Source organism: Neodiprion lecontei, chromosome 4 (genome assembly GCF_021901455.1).
Source record: "Neodiprion lecontei isolate iyNeoLeco1 chromosome 4, iyNeoLeco1.1, whole genome shotgun sequence".
Taxonomy (NCBI): Eukaryota; Metazoa; Arthropoda; class Insecta; order Hymenoptera; family Diprionidae; genus Neodiprion; species Neodiprion lecontei.
The window spans coordinates 16,404,983-16,417,426 of NC_060263.1; the positions used below are offsets into that span (position 1 = coordinate 16,404,983).

At 38.1% G+C, this 12,444-nt stretch overlaps 4 protein-coding genes across 8 annotated transcripts; all 4 read right to left on the reverse strand.

Annotated features, from left to right (window-relative positions):
- Positions 1–116: 116 nt before the first annotated feature.
- On the reverse strand, positions 117–4,521 carry LOC107220682 (alpha-N-acetylglucosaminidase). Of its 4 annotated transcripts, none has more exons than XR_006904200.1 (15): positions 4,333–4,521; positions 4,010–4,170; positions 3,737–3,915; positions 3,434–3,652; positions 3,129–3,356; positions 2,971–3,034; positions 2,743–2,888; positions 2,559–2,643; positions 2,128–2,277; positions 1,918–2,060; positions 1,674–1,857; positions 1,402–1,592; positions 931–1,316; positions 604–769; positions 117–494 (listed from the first exon to the last, which is right to left on the reverse strand). XR_006904200.1 is itself a non-coding variant. In XM_046739141.1 (15 exons), the coding sequence occupies exons 1-15, from the start codon at positions 4,415–4,417 to the stop codon at positions 414–416; spliced, it is 2,397 nt and encodes a 798-aa protein (XP_046595097.1). In that variant the 5' UTR covers positions 4,418–4,520; the 3' UTR covers positions 117–413. The 4 variants fall into 4 exon arrangements, 3 of the variants coding, with proteins under 3 accessions (XP_046595097.1, XP_015514849.2, XP_046595098.1); XM_046739141.1 differs by having other exon boundaries at positions 675–769; positions 4,333–4,520; XM_015659363.2 differs by having other exon boundaries at positions 675–769; positions 1,698–1,857; positions 4,333–4,513.
- A 102-nt stretch (positions 4,522–4,623) lies between these two features.
- Positions 4,624–7,068, reverse strand: LOC107220691 (mitochondrial amidoxime-reducing component 1). The gene is made up of 5 exons (XM_015659374.2): positions 6,488–7,068; positions 6,131–6,385; positions 5,933–6,062; positions 5,260–5,465; positions 4,624–5,173 (listed from the first exon to the last, which is right to left on the reverse strand). The coding sequence occupies exons 1-5, from the start codon at positions 6,946–6,948 to the stop codon at positions 4,918–4,920; spliced, it is 1,308 nt and encodes a 435-aa protein (XP_015514860.2). The 5' UTR covers positions 6,949–7,068; the 3' UTR covers positions 4,624–4,917.
- Positions 6,822–9,239, reverse strand: LOC107220690 (mitochondrial amidoxime-reducing component 1). Of its 2 annotated transcripts, XM_046739169.1 has the most exons (7): positions 9,027–9,239; positions 8,750–8,920; positions 8,297–8,663; positions 8,012–8,217; positions 7,857–7,931; positions 7,644–7,792; positions 6,822–6,951 (listed from the first exon to the last, which is right to left on the reverse strand). In XM_046739169.1, exons 1-6 carry the CDS (start codon positions 9,107–9,109, stop codon positions 7,669–7,671), a joined length of 1,026 nt encoding a protein of 341 aa, XP_046595125.1. In that variant the 5' UTR covers positions 9,110–9,239; the 3' UTR covers positions 6,822–6,951; positions 7,644–7,668. The 2 variants fall into 2 exon arrangements, with proteins under 2 accessions (XP_046595125.1, XP_015514859.1); XM_015659373.2 differs by lacking the exon at positions 6,822–6,951 and having other exon boundaries at positions 7,210–7,792.
- A 151-nt stretch (positions 9,240–9,390) lies between these two features.
- Positions 9,391–11,730, reverse strand: LOC107220677 (glycerol-3-phosphate phosphatase). The gene is made up of 8 exons (XM_015659354.2): positions 11,608–11,730; positions 11,065–11,270; positions 10,854–10,948; positions 10,617–10,777; positions 10,422–10,559; positions 10,120–10,327; positions 9,891–10,035; positions 9,391–9,808 (listed from the first exon to the last, which is right to left on the reverse strand). The coding sequence occupies exons 2-8, from the start codon at positions 11,100–11,102 to the stop codon at positions 9,610–9,612; spliced, it is 984 nt and encodes a 327-aa protein (XP_015514840.1). The 5' UTR covers positions 11,103–11,270; positions 11,608–11,730; the 3' UTR covers positions 9,391–9,609.
- Positions 11,731–12,444: the final 714 nt, after the last annotated feature.

Here is a 12,444-nt window from a genome sequence, read left to right on the forward strand (position 1 = left end):
CAGAAATAGATCGAACAAATTGTTTCGTTTGAATCGATGACATGAATTTGCTCCAACGAAATATATTAAATTAAGTAAGATTCTGTTGGTCGATGAGAAAAAAAGAAAAATACAAAACCGAGGAAACACTTTTATTTTAATTTGGATTTAAGTTTTCGTTCATGATTGTCAAACTACATGTGGCATTTAGACCTCCAAGGTATATTGTATGTTGTACATCAGTGATGATTTCTTCGCGGCCTTTACATTCTGTGACTTGGATATAATCATAAGACGTAACATTTATATGCATGTGTATTCTGTTGTTTCAAATGTCATGACATTTATTGTGTGTACCCGGAATATATACCTAATATTAAATAAACCTTTGTTGTGTAAAAAAACTTACTGCATGTACCTATAATGTGTAAGACTCAATTCCTCCATGCTACCATTAATTTCATACTCTTCATAATCTTTACCCTGTTGCGCGCTCTACGATCCAATATGGTGTTCTGGAAAAATTCCACAATCAGGTGCATTAAAGTAAGGAAAAGCAAAGTGTAATAAATAAGTGTAATAGATGAAACCATCGTCATCATTATATCACAATTTCATACAAACATTTCATACACCGAATCCAACATAGTGAAAGATTATACACATATAATTTTGCATTGCTACTATTATAATACCCCAAAATTGCGTTTCCCGGTGATTCTTATCTTTGATGACGGTTTTATTTTTCTCCATTTCTTATTCAATTCTACAGCAATCTCAACACTGTCTCCTGAAAACCATTCATGGACATGTATTTATATATTAATTATTATCTATGCCGCCAGCATAATATAACATGCATTTTGATAAATCATTCAATATTTACACCTCATGCAATATATCTTTATACGTAGTTGGCTCAAATCTAGCAAATTCTAACAACGCATTTACCATTCGCAGTCACTGGGTAAATTTTGTTGGATAATGTAAACGGCTGCTCAACATGATTGAATATCTTGAAATCGACCGCGGTTGAATTCAGTGGTGTCCCATTGGCCAGAGAATTTTCCAGTTCGTCTAGCAAAACAACCCATCTAGGTTTATAGTAATCAGCAACAACTCCTGACCACTGTTTGTTTGCGTAATCTCGAATTTCGCCTCTCGGACCCCAGAGAGTGATCTGATTTCTAGCATTGAACTCGTACAGTTTTTTCTCCTTTTCATCAGTTGCTAAAGACTTTGCATCCTGAAGCCATGTACCCAACAAGAAGTCCTTATTCGATGCCAATATTCTTTCCAGATCGTCATAAAGTTCAGTGAATAGCTTCGCGTTTTCCCTGTGAAGTTAAGGCACAAAATTATGCCAATTATGGCTACGATTGTGTAAAATCTGTATTTTACAGTCTTCCAATATGTATTTACCGCAACTGAGAGATATTCTTGTGATTCACAGCAGTTTTTATGTTCAGGTACAATGTGTTCGCGGTGAGTTGCAGTGCCTGCCTAGTTATATCGACTACGTCGTGTTGATAGAAAGTATTATTTCTCCGACCGTGTCTAGCTTTCACTATGTCATCCCATGCAGATAACATTATTTCAGTATCGTACCATGTCTGCGGTGAGAAAAAAGTTTGAATCAAGTAAATCAACCGAATTTCTTCACGGTTTGCAAAACCTTATTCTTATAGCCGCACCAGCAAGCCGGCTCTTCTACCAACCCAAGGGTTAATTTTAAGACTTGGGCGTCTCGTGATCGTGTATTTCCCACGGATTCTTTCCAGACCAGTAAAACTGTAGACTGATAGCCTTAATTTCTGCCATGCCTGCACCGCATATTCGTTCCAAGCACCGTACCTTCTGGCAGCGTACCTCTCAAACCTGAAGGTGAGAAAATAGTGTCATAATATTGCAGTCGATTGATTTTCAAAACTTACTTACCAAGCATCAAGATCAGCAGGGTTGCGAAGATAAGCCATTTCGTTCATTAAATCGTACACGACATAGTTTTGGTTAATGCCTTCCGGTGCCAGTCCTGTTCCGATCATCGTACTGTTCTTCATATTTCTGCCTTCGAATACTCGCTATGATGATAAAGTAGTTTAGAAAATCCGTAAAATGCACACAAGATATAAAAATAAATTCACTTGCCTTATTAATTATCTCAGCGGATCCAAAAAGCCCAAGAGTTCCACCAAAATTGTGAAGCATACACCAAATGAACGGTTGCCCGTAATATGAACTCAGTCTTTCGTACTGCGGAAATTGTTCCGACTGAAGATCCAGCACTATCAACTTTCCCTAAGAAAGTTATCAAACAATATTATGTAGCATTTCACGCGTGATTGAACTATTTCAGCAATATTTACACAACTAGCAGATAAGCTAAAATTGAAATTGTTCATAAAATTTATAATGTGGGGAATGCATGAATTACTAAGATTTATAAAAAGTAGTTATTTACGAGCCACAATTTTTTCAAAATGAAAATTGACAGAAAAACGATATTCTGACAAGCTGTTTGCTCTTTCAGTAGTAGAAGACAAAGCCTGCGACAAATAATGAAATATTTATACACTCACTATAGGAACAGCCGTTAAGAAAGCTTCTACTCTTGCATTTGTCCAAAAAGATAATTCGTGCAAGAATAACCAACCTTGTAAGATCCTTAAAAAAAAATTCAATAATTTGTAAATGAGGAATTGAACGACTTATATAAAATAATGAAAACCTGTAATTAGATATTTGAAATGAAGTGTAACAAACCATATGCCTTCCGGATCGACGTCAGTAATGGCTGAGTAAATTGAGCGACTGATTCCACTCAGAAAATCAAGATCACTTTGTGGCGGCTCGTTCTCGTTAAAGGTATCGCAGTTATAGACGTGATCCGTACTGAATTCTTGAATGTACTGTAAATATTAAATTTTCTCTACATCACTAAATTTGGGATAGTTATTTCTTGAGTAGTTCTGCGCGCTATTTGCTAATTACCTCAGATAAGAACATCGTTCCGACCGTTTTGAATAGTGGATCAGTTGGTAGTAGTAAAAACGGACTGAAAATGTACACATTAAATTGATCCCACTTTTTGATACGTGAAATAGTCGAAGATTTTTAACACAATTAGTAAACATTTAATTCTCTCTCACCAACAGTATTTCTCGCTGAATCTATTCCATGGCTCAAACTTAGTCAAATTTGCAGTAGGAAAGAGTGTGCTAAATGCTCTCGGCACTTGTCCTGAGAAGGCGGGTAATACGGGAATGATTCCAAGTTCTCTCATTCTGTTTAAAATCTTGTGCTGAAGCTTGACTGTATGGTTGTGCCACGCAGAAGTCAGCGGTCCACCCCAGCCACGTATGTTTCCCATTCTGGCCCTGAAATCGTAGCGACGACGGTTTATCAAGGCTGTGATTAGGTCTGTTGGAAAAATCTTGCAATTTGATCTCATTACCAGGGGAGAAACGCCGGTCCCCCAAAATGTTCGTCGATATCATGTCTCGTTAGGTTCAACTTAGTGTAAACTCGTTCCCAGATCGCTTCTTGAGCGTGAAAAGCGAGTGCCAGGTTTATCCCATTCAAAGCCATCCAGTCGATGTGTTTCTCCCATTTGGGCCAATCCCACCATGCGGTGCTATAGCCGGCTGTACATACGTTTTGGTAGTAGCGGAACCTGGAAAGCGTATGATGAAAATAAACTCCAATTCGTGCTGATGCTCCGTTGAACTTTTGCACATTGCACACTGCCTATGTTTACCGATCGTTGGAAGTAATTTTGATGTCTACGTCGGGAAGATGGTTTGGCAACTCGATGTGGGATTCTTCCCACGCAATGTGAGCATCACAAAAATTCTTTACATAGTAGTGGAAACCCCAAACCACAGCGACTCCAGATGTTCCAATAATCATGATTTGACCCAGCGTACTCTTGAATACCTGTTATAATCATGTTTAATGTGCATTATTGCGCTGCATTTTCATTTATATCGGGATGAGAGTAAAATAATGTTTGAAATCAAATTATATCTACATGAAAAGTGTCTTTTCCGACAGGTCCAATACTGGAATCGACAGAAACTGGGAATAATTTGTACGAGTCTCCTAACAGTCTCCGCAATACTTCCCTCGCCGCTTCAGCCTGTACATCTGGCTGTGCGCGGGGTTTAAGGTGACCCAAAGTGTGCTGGAATGCTGTTTCAGAAATCATTAGCTCAAACACATATTTTTACAACGCAAGCTAAATTCCAAGGCTGTACAAGCCTACAGCAAGCGGTCCTTGACTTTGCTGAACCGTCATCAATTTTTAAGAGCAAAATTACTAAAGAAATTAATTTTTTACCGATGAAATCGTACCGTCATGTTTTATCCTTTCATAACTGTGAACGGCGGTCACATTGTTTGATAAATAATATAAACAGGCCAGCCATATTATCCACATGTTGGAGTGGCAAAATCACTCTCGTTACTGTAGCGGAAAGTTTTTATCTCTCGTCCGGTTCATCATTGTGAGACTCCCCACTCTCTTGACTCTGATACGTTGCACTTGATTGTCACTTATGTGCTGACCCTTGCCTCAATTATCTACTGCCAGATTAAGTTACCACGGTAAATAATATGGGTGAAGTTTATGAATAGAAATAATCGTATGTATATTATATACTCTTATCTCACTTATAAGTCTACAGCTATTGACTTGCCTTTATTTGTGTTGTAACATATTATTCTCTTTTCTTAATGCTTAAGTTCAATATAAATAGTTTCATTTTGGTCCTAAGAATGTTTATATTTCTATTACCAATAATTTATAACATCGCAGGTCAGGCTCATGAGTCGAGAGTCTAGTGAACCATTGTACTGTTGGAACTGCTCACGCAGTATTGTAACTCGTGAAAATAAGTTAAAATAAGATACAAGATTTATAACAAATAATATCAAAATTTACGACAGTCCATTGTTGCCGAAATTATGATTATTCATTATAGCTTCTTGATCAAGAAAGTGTTGCGATTCATATCCTTGATCCTCAGATCTAACAGATCTATTCGTTTTCACATATTTCTCAGATGAAGGTTGATTGATGTAAACATCGTCTCCAACTTGAACGTTCCCAGTTTGGTAAATACCGCAGTAAATCCCCATCGTCGGTGCTTTGCCTTCCACCTGAACCCTTTGCGGATTTCTTTGGCCTCTGAAACTGCGATAATTAACACGTTGAGTATGTGCTTTAAATCTCAACGCTGATTTCAAGTATCGTGGAATGATATTCTAAATATAATTCACCTCGAGTATGGCTTGACATTTCTTATCACAACACCCTCCCCGATTTTAATCCAGTCCCAGTTGTCCTCCGCGAAAGGTTCGGGTCCTGCTATAACGATGTTTGGTCTAAACTGTAAAGCGAGACCTGGACGGTCCATCTTTTGGTTAAGCTCGTGGACCGAGGATTCAGACATCACCATGTAGCTGCCCAAGTCTGATGAAAGGCCCTAAACAGAAAAGATCAAGTATTATTTCGAATATGTATTTACAAAAAGAGTGCAATGCTATGTCAAACACAATTAAAACCTTGAAAGCATCCAATGCTACTATGAAAAATAAAATTACGAAATGGCTGCAAACTCGCATACCATTGCAATTTCACCGTCTTTAGTAACATAGTGTATGATTCTGCCACTATCTTCTCTCAGCTGCTATATCTGCGAGAATCTTTTTTTTTTTTTGTTACTTAATTCTTAAGTGAAAGTCTTAAGTTTATTTTTTGCTTTGTATATTTTGTAAGCAATACTTTATAACTTTTGTATATATTTCTTATACTCTTTCTATACCATTTCTCTCATTGCCATCCAGGCACAGATATTGTATATATCTCTGTGGGATGCATAAATTCGATGTATATTTTGGTTAATAAATATCAAATATCAAATATTTATGCAAAATTTTCTGGCAATCTTACAGTGCTTGTGTTCTTCAAAGTGGCGTAAACGTCGTCGAAATTTTCCCATGGCTCCTGTTCTGCACTGTCGATATTCCTTCTTCCGGTAGCACAGCCTAATCGAAGACCGTTATTGGTCCCAGTTAAAAACCTGTTGCAAAAATACTGACTTCATATTTCTTTGTTCGGAGAAAATTGTTTTTTCTAAATAAAACGTACTTAGATATCCATTTAGCTACTTCGGAACCGCAGTCAAGGCACTCGAGGGTTCCGCCCCACCACAACAAGCAAGGAGCTGGAGTCGAGACGCTTTTGACAGTGCTTTCTGGGACCTTGAACATCACGGAAGGCATCCCAACTGCCTCTAGTTTTACATTGTCTGTGTCTACAGCACTTAGGGTCACTAAGATCAATGTGGGATAATTTCTGCTTGTTCTGAACTCGCCAGTTTCTTCATTATAGACGAGGAACATTCTGAAAAAAAGTTTGAGTGAAAGCAGAAAACAAGGTCAGGATTGTCGATTCGTCGAATTAAAAAATGAAACTCGACTTTCTAGGTGATCTGTAAGCATATACCTGTCTCTCAGCGAGAAATATCTGTTATCGATGTTCACACTGATACCATAATCAGTGAAAACGGATTCTTTTAAGTATTTTCCACGACCCGACTTCAATGGATAAATAAACAGTTCGTTCACGTGTCCTATTTTTCTCCATTCTTTGGGTAATATCTGTTGCAGCGTATCGTTTTTGATGGTCTTTGCCGGTACACTTTCCACTCGATCATCGCTTGTGGTTTCAATCGGTTCGCAAATCAGTTCTCCATTAACAGAACTCTTCACCTCTGGTTTAGTTTGTTTAGTTTTTCGCTGCTTTACCCAATATACGATTGCCAAAACTGCCGTTGCTCCGCACACTATTACAATGGACGTTTTACCCAGTTGGATATTCATTTTTTGTACACTGCGTGTTAGTTGGCTTTCAAAAATTCTATCCTCAGTATCAAATTGCGTATCTGTCACTTTTGATCTGTTCATCCGCTGTTTTGAGAGAGAAACATTACATCATGCAGATATCAGTTATACGCACTCTAAAGAGTAAACATGCACGTTACTTAGAGCGCTACTCGCACAGTTTACATAAGCAAAGACATAACATATTCAATTCAGTTCAATCACCGATCACCGATCATTCATCAATTAACTCTAATATATCCAACAACCATTTAGACCGAATGTATCTTGCACAGTTATCAGGATTTACGTATTAACCCGAGTAATTAGCAGAGATTGCATGTATGAATTTTCAAATGTGAGTCTTTATTTCCAGCAGCAGAAGTGTAGGTGTGATATATATTTTCTTATCTGCCGCTCTGCAGAGCAGATAACAACTGATGTTAACATCACCTGCAGCTACCAGAGACACAGATTTGACACAAGTAACAAGGAGCTCACAACGACCACGAGGAAACAATGGACGTTACGTCGAAAGATAATTATGATAATTTAATGAGATAGTAATATATCAGTGACGTAACTATTACAAGGTACATGCGTAGAAACAACATTCTATCTTAGACTCGAGCTTATCGAATGTACAAATAGTATCTTTTTTTTTCTTAATATATAATGTACATGTTCTATGTCTGTGATAAAGATTATACCGTAAGCTGCATCTAGCATTTATACAATTTTTGCGTGACATGTAGATAATAATTTTGTAAATGACGTACAAAAACACCATACAGTCGGTGTTGATTATCCGATATAAACCTTATCTCCCAGTTTAATCTGGCCTGGCTTACGAATTCCTGCATAGACACCCATTGCCGGTGCGTTGCCCTCAAGTTCACGTTTCCTTTCCTCCCTTATCAGCCTGTACCTGCATCAAAACGTCATTGTTATCGGTATTGGGCTTAGAATATCCTTCTAAAAGTTATACATACTCCTGTAATTTTTTCAAAACTCTACGCTCAGGCACTGGTACTGCAGTTTTGGGATCAAAGTTGATCAGTGTGCATCTGCAATTTAATAAATTGACTTGTTTATTGAAATTTTTACTGATTTAAAATTACTACAACAATTTTCCTTGATCATTTACCTCGTACACGGTTTCACATTCCTGAATATTGCATCTTTGCCGATCTTGATCCAGTCCCAGTCATCTTCAACATACGCTTCGGGCCCCTCGACAACTATATTGGGTCGAAAATTGAGTGGTGATACATCTGCAGGCAATCTTTTGTTCAAGTCTTCCAACGAGGCCTGATTGAATATCAAGTAGCTACATATGTCTGAAAAAATTCCCTGCAAAAAAGCCAAATTTGTTTGATTTTAAGTGCGGATAATACTATGTTTCTTCAATTACTTGTCAACAATCGATTACCAGATCTTCGTTTTGCATCTTCTTGTAAACTTTTGCCAACGATTTCATAGGCTCTGAATTTACGCTACGTTTCGAACGCACTCCCAGACCCAGTCTAAGGGTGAAATCTCCTTCGGCGCAGTACTGCGATATCCATTTTGCAGCTTCATCCCCGCAGTCGACGCACTGCTGACGTTCGCCTTGGTGGAGAGTGCACGCAACCAGTTGTGGATTTTCGATTAGAGTTTTTGTTATTAACGGACTCATATTTGGTGCCTCAAGCTTAATTTCTTTCTCGTTTACAGTAGTAACAGTGATCAGAAGCAGCCTTGGATAATTCTTGGCGTTGCGTTGTTCCTTATTGTCTCCTCTGTATACCAGAAGACCCCTTGAAACAAAAAAAAAATTAATATAGAATTAGCAAAGTTTTTGCACGTAGACACGCATGGATTAGTCGAGTTTATAGCCGATTACCTGTCCTTGAGGGAGAATTTATTTTCTTCGTGATAAATCAGGCCAGTTTCTGTGCACTCGGCTTCTTCGACCTCCATAGCTCGCCCAGATTTTAACGGATAAATCCAGAGATCACCAACCGTTCCAACTTCCATCCATTTATCAGGTATTCTATTCTTTCGTTTCGCATATCTAAAAGTTTTATCATCATTTCAATTCATCCACATACACATCGAACTGTTTAGATTGAAATAGTTTGTTTTCTTTCTTGGTGCGAATGAATTATTTGTGAACTCACTGGTACCATGTCGTTGCTGCGATTAAAGCAGCTGTGGCACCCGCACCCAGGACCACTATAGTTTCTTTAGAAACTCCAGTCATTGCGTAAACAATTGAAAAATCTCCAGGTTTATTATTCAACTACGAACTCCAGACACTTCAAAACTTGACAGAGTGAAGAGTTGGATGTTTTGGTCACACAAACTTACCACATTCTCTTCAGAATGTTGAGTTTTGATTACTTGCCAGCAGGGAGCTCAGCTAGATGTAAGTGTATAAATATGAGCGTAATGGTGACCTGAGATAGGAATATCTTACATGGTATTAATGTGTGCGTGCATATTTTCGGACCACAGAACCGAACGTATTCATTGGACAAGAGCAACTGATTTAACTCAACAATGGGTGCAAGGCGTAAAATTATTTTTTATAAAAACAGCAAATGAGATTTCGATGCAAAAATTACAGGTATTTCATTTTACCCCTCATGTAAATAATTGTAAAGATTGTTTTATAAAAATTTCACTGAGGTGATACAGTAATACAGAATTATTCCATTAAGGGTAATCTTAAATTACGATTTAACGCGCCATAGATCCGTTTTATTGGGGTTTCCGGCCAGCACGAGCATCTTCCGGAGGTAAGTTTTTTAGTAAGGGCAGCAGGCCACCGATCGACGGTATATACAGTTCCGGACGCAGGTGTTCCTCTTTCAACACTTCTTCCAAGCTGGTCACACCAGAGCTGACGAAAAGTTTTTTGAAACCACATAACTTGGCAAATCCCATGTCCTGTTGAATTCTGTAATGAAAGGGAGCAACAATAAAATGATTGCTTACTTATAAATGTTGAGCTACTTCCTTCTTTTCTCTTTTTCACTTACGTGTCGCCAACGAATATGCAGCGTTCGGGGTCAGCAATGGAACAATTCTTGTAAACGTACTGCTTCAGTAGTTTACTGGGTTTCCCGGTCAACGTGGGCTCTCTTCCGCTGAACTCTGAGACTATGTCCGTGAAGACTTTTGTACCTATACGACAATCGACCCAGAATTGCTTTTGAATTTTGTCTCCTGCATCGATCAAGCGAATCGACGACTAATAAGTTTTCTTACCGAGCAATGGGTGCTCAGCTCCTACGGCAACTTTGTTGTCCAGTGCCGCAGCAATGTAGAGGCAGTCGTCTCGTCGCAGCGATACTATCGACCTCATAATTTTCATCCAGCTGTAGTTGGGCTCGAAGTCATGAATGATAGCTTTAATCGACGGAACATCTTGCAGAGCTTTTACTACTTCTGCCAAATCCTCCTTGACAGAGTCAGGCTGCAATTCGACGCATTTATGCAATGAAAAACTGATCAGTGAGAATAAGAAAGTGTATTCTAAAGGTTTTTCGAACGAATTTGTATCGACTTACCTCTGGTGGTGCAACCTTTATTCCATTTTCCCTCAAGACATTTTTGAATGGATCAGTGCCGACAACGTATGCTTCTCCTTTGAAATCAATAGATTTCAAGTACCAGACAACAACGAGTGAGGGAATGATTATTTGTTCCTGAAAGCGAAACGTAGAGTTAGAAAGAAAATTACTACCTAACAATAGCGCAAATACCTTTCTTGCTGGAAATCCCTGCGTGTGCAGCTTCTTCAAAAAGTCTTTCATGGACAACGTGCTGTTGTTCGATACGAAGTAAACATTTTTTCCCTTGTCTTGCAGTTCCTTCAGGGTGGCTAACGCGCCTGGAATAGGAGTGTGACAATTCCACAAGACACCTGCAAATATGAATGATAAAAATTTTTTGCTGCATTGATAATTGCTAAAAAAAGAGAGTAACAAGCTTAAAATCACCATCGCAGTCTGATAAAATTGTGTCGAAGGAGTCAAGGAAGTTGTACAGTTCCTGCGTGGTAAATTGTCGTAGGTCCTGCGGTTTCTTTGCGCTCCTGAAAACATTAATCGTGTTTAATTAGACAAAGTTAACACTGAACGTAAGATTATTAAGACTTTTTCAATTGCTGATGAAAGTATGACAACAATCCGAGTAATCTATTTTTATTACCCACTGTTTTGGAGGGAGAGATCGGCCAAGTCTGACATGGTGTAAAAGTGGAGAGTAGATTGCTTCAACTGATCTGAGACCTGACGTGCCCCAGAGTTATATAGCGGAGTGCAGGGTCACGGTGGTGGGACCAGCTTTTCCATAAAGGTGTGCTGTGACTAAACACCTTTTTTTCTTATCTAGACTTGTTCATGGATCATCAGTGCCTGTAATAAATACATCATAATTTTCGAGGGAGTGAAACGATTGAAATAGCACTGCTCACCTAAAATACTTGTCTAAAAGTTTTGTGTATTAGCATTTTCTTCTGGCGCAGAGGTATCAATTGTTAGATTTATCACGTTAAATAGTGACGACGATTAGTCGATGAGCGTGGTCAAAGGCACAAACAGTTTTAATCGCGATTTTTATTACAACTATCCAGAAAGCTTGGACATCGGGTGATTTTAAATCCAGACATTACTTGTGGGCAAAGAAAATCAGGACGTAGATCTTCTCTAATCTCTTACATCAATTGTCGTATTGAGACTTGCTTACATGTACCTGCCTACCAGCAATCACTGCTCCGCAAAAGAATAATTTACCAAGTATTCATTCTATAATATTTCCGACGTTTACGTATATTTTTCGAGTCATTAGAAGTCGGTGGACTGAGCATACCGAATACCTAAGATCAGAGGAAGCTATTTCAACGAAACGATGAAAATGATGCAAGCATTTTTTTATCTCGACTACGGGAGAGCTATCAAGTCGTAAAAGATTTGAATGTGCTCGTTTGCTGTATCTCCGGTTGTGTAACAGTATTAAATATAAAAAACTTGAATCAAAACTTGTCTACCACGTTTTCAGCTTTTGAAAGCATGTGTGATTCTCTTTCATATATTTGTCAAATCCAGGTAAATACGCTGATGCTACCAAACTTATCTATCTTTATTATTTACTATACTTATGGAGCGATGTTTAAAACTTTTACTGTATACACTGTCTATAAAGTCTGATAAGACATTAAAGGACAATATAGAATAGAAATCAGAAATGCGATAAAGTACGTTAGTTGCGTCTTTTTATCTTACCTTTTTTATTCTAACTTTATTCGTAACCTAATAATAACTTATCATTGATACTTTCACTAGCTCGTACGCGTATCATTTTGTAGATAAATATTAACAACGGTTTTTTCTCTCTTAAGAATTGATTCGTCACCTGTAGAAGTTCAGTAGAATAAAAAACAAACCAAAAATTGTCTCTAAGCAATTTCAAACTGAAACTGCTACAGAATAGTAGCAGGTGGATATTTTGTGGATGATCTGCTTGGATGATATGTGGATTTATCGGTATGTATATATAGCGTAGAATCACCGCTGACACCTTTGGGTTAAT

Coding starts and splice junctions, on each gene's coding strand:
- LOC107220682 (XM_046739141.1), bottom strand. CDS start 4,417: ATGTGGATAATATGGCTGGCCTGTTTATATTATTTATCAAACAATGTG. Junction 3,035..3,128: donor TTCAGCGAGAAATACTGTTG/GTGAGAGAGAAT, acceptor GTACATTTTCAG/TCCGTTTTTACTACTACCAA. Junction 495..674: donor CCGGGAAACGCAATTTTGGG/GTATTATAATAG, acceptor GAATTTTTCCAG/AACACCATATTGGATCGTAG.
- LOC107220691 (XM_015659374.2), bottom strand. CDS start 6,948: ATGAACAGATCAAAAGTGACAGATACGCAATTTGATACTGAGGATAGA. Junction 6,386..6,487: donor TATTTCTCGCTGAGAGACAG/GTATATGCTTAC, acceptor ACTTTTTTTCAG/AATGTTCCTCGTCTATAATG. Junction 6,063..6,130: donor GTAGCTAAATGGATATCTAA/GTACGTTTTATT, acceptor TTTTTGCAACAG/GTTTTTAACTGGGACCAATA.
- LOC107220690 (XM_046739169.1), bottom strand. CDS start 9,109: ATGACTGGAGTTTCTAAAGAAACTATAGTGGTCCTGGGTGCGGGTGCC. Junction 8,664..8,749: donor AAATTCTCCCTCAAGGACAG/GTAATCGGCTAT, acceptor TTTTGTTTCAAG/GGGTCTTCTGGTATACAGAG. Junction 7,793..7,856: donor GTTTTGAAAAAATTACAGGA/GTATGTATAACT, acceptor GTTTTGATGCAG/GTACAGGCTGATAAGGGAGG.
- LOC107220677 (XM_015659354.2), bottom strand. CDS start 11,102: ATGTCAGACTTGGCCGATCTCTCCCTCCAAAACAGTGG. Junction 10,949..11,064: donor CTCTCCCTCCAAAACAGTGG/GTAATAAAAATA, acceptor TAATGTTTTCAG/GAGCGCAAAGAAACCGCAGG. Junction 9,809..9,890: donor TGCATATTCGTTGGCGACAC/GTAAGTGAAAAA, acceptor CTTTCATTACAG/AATTCAACAGGACATGGGAT.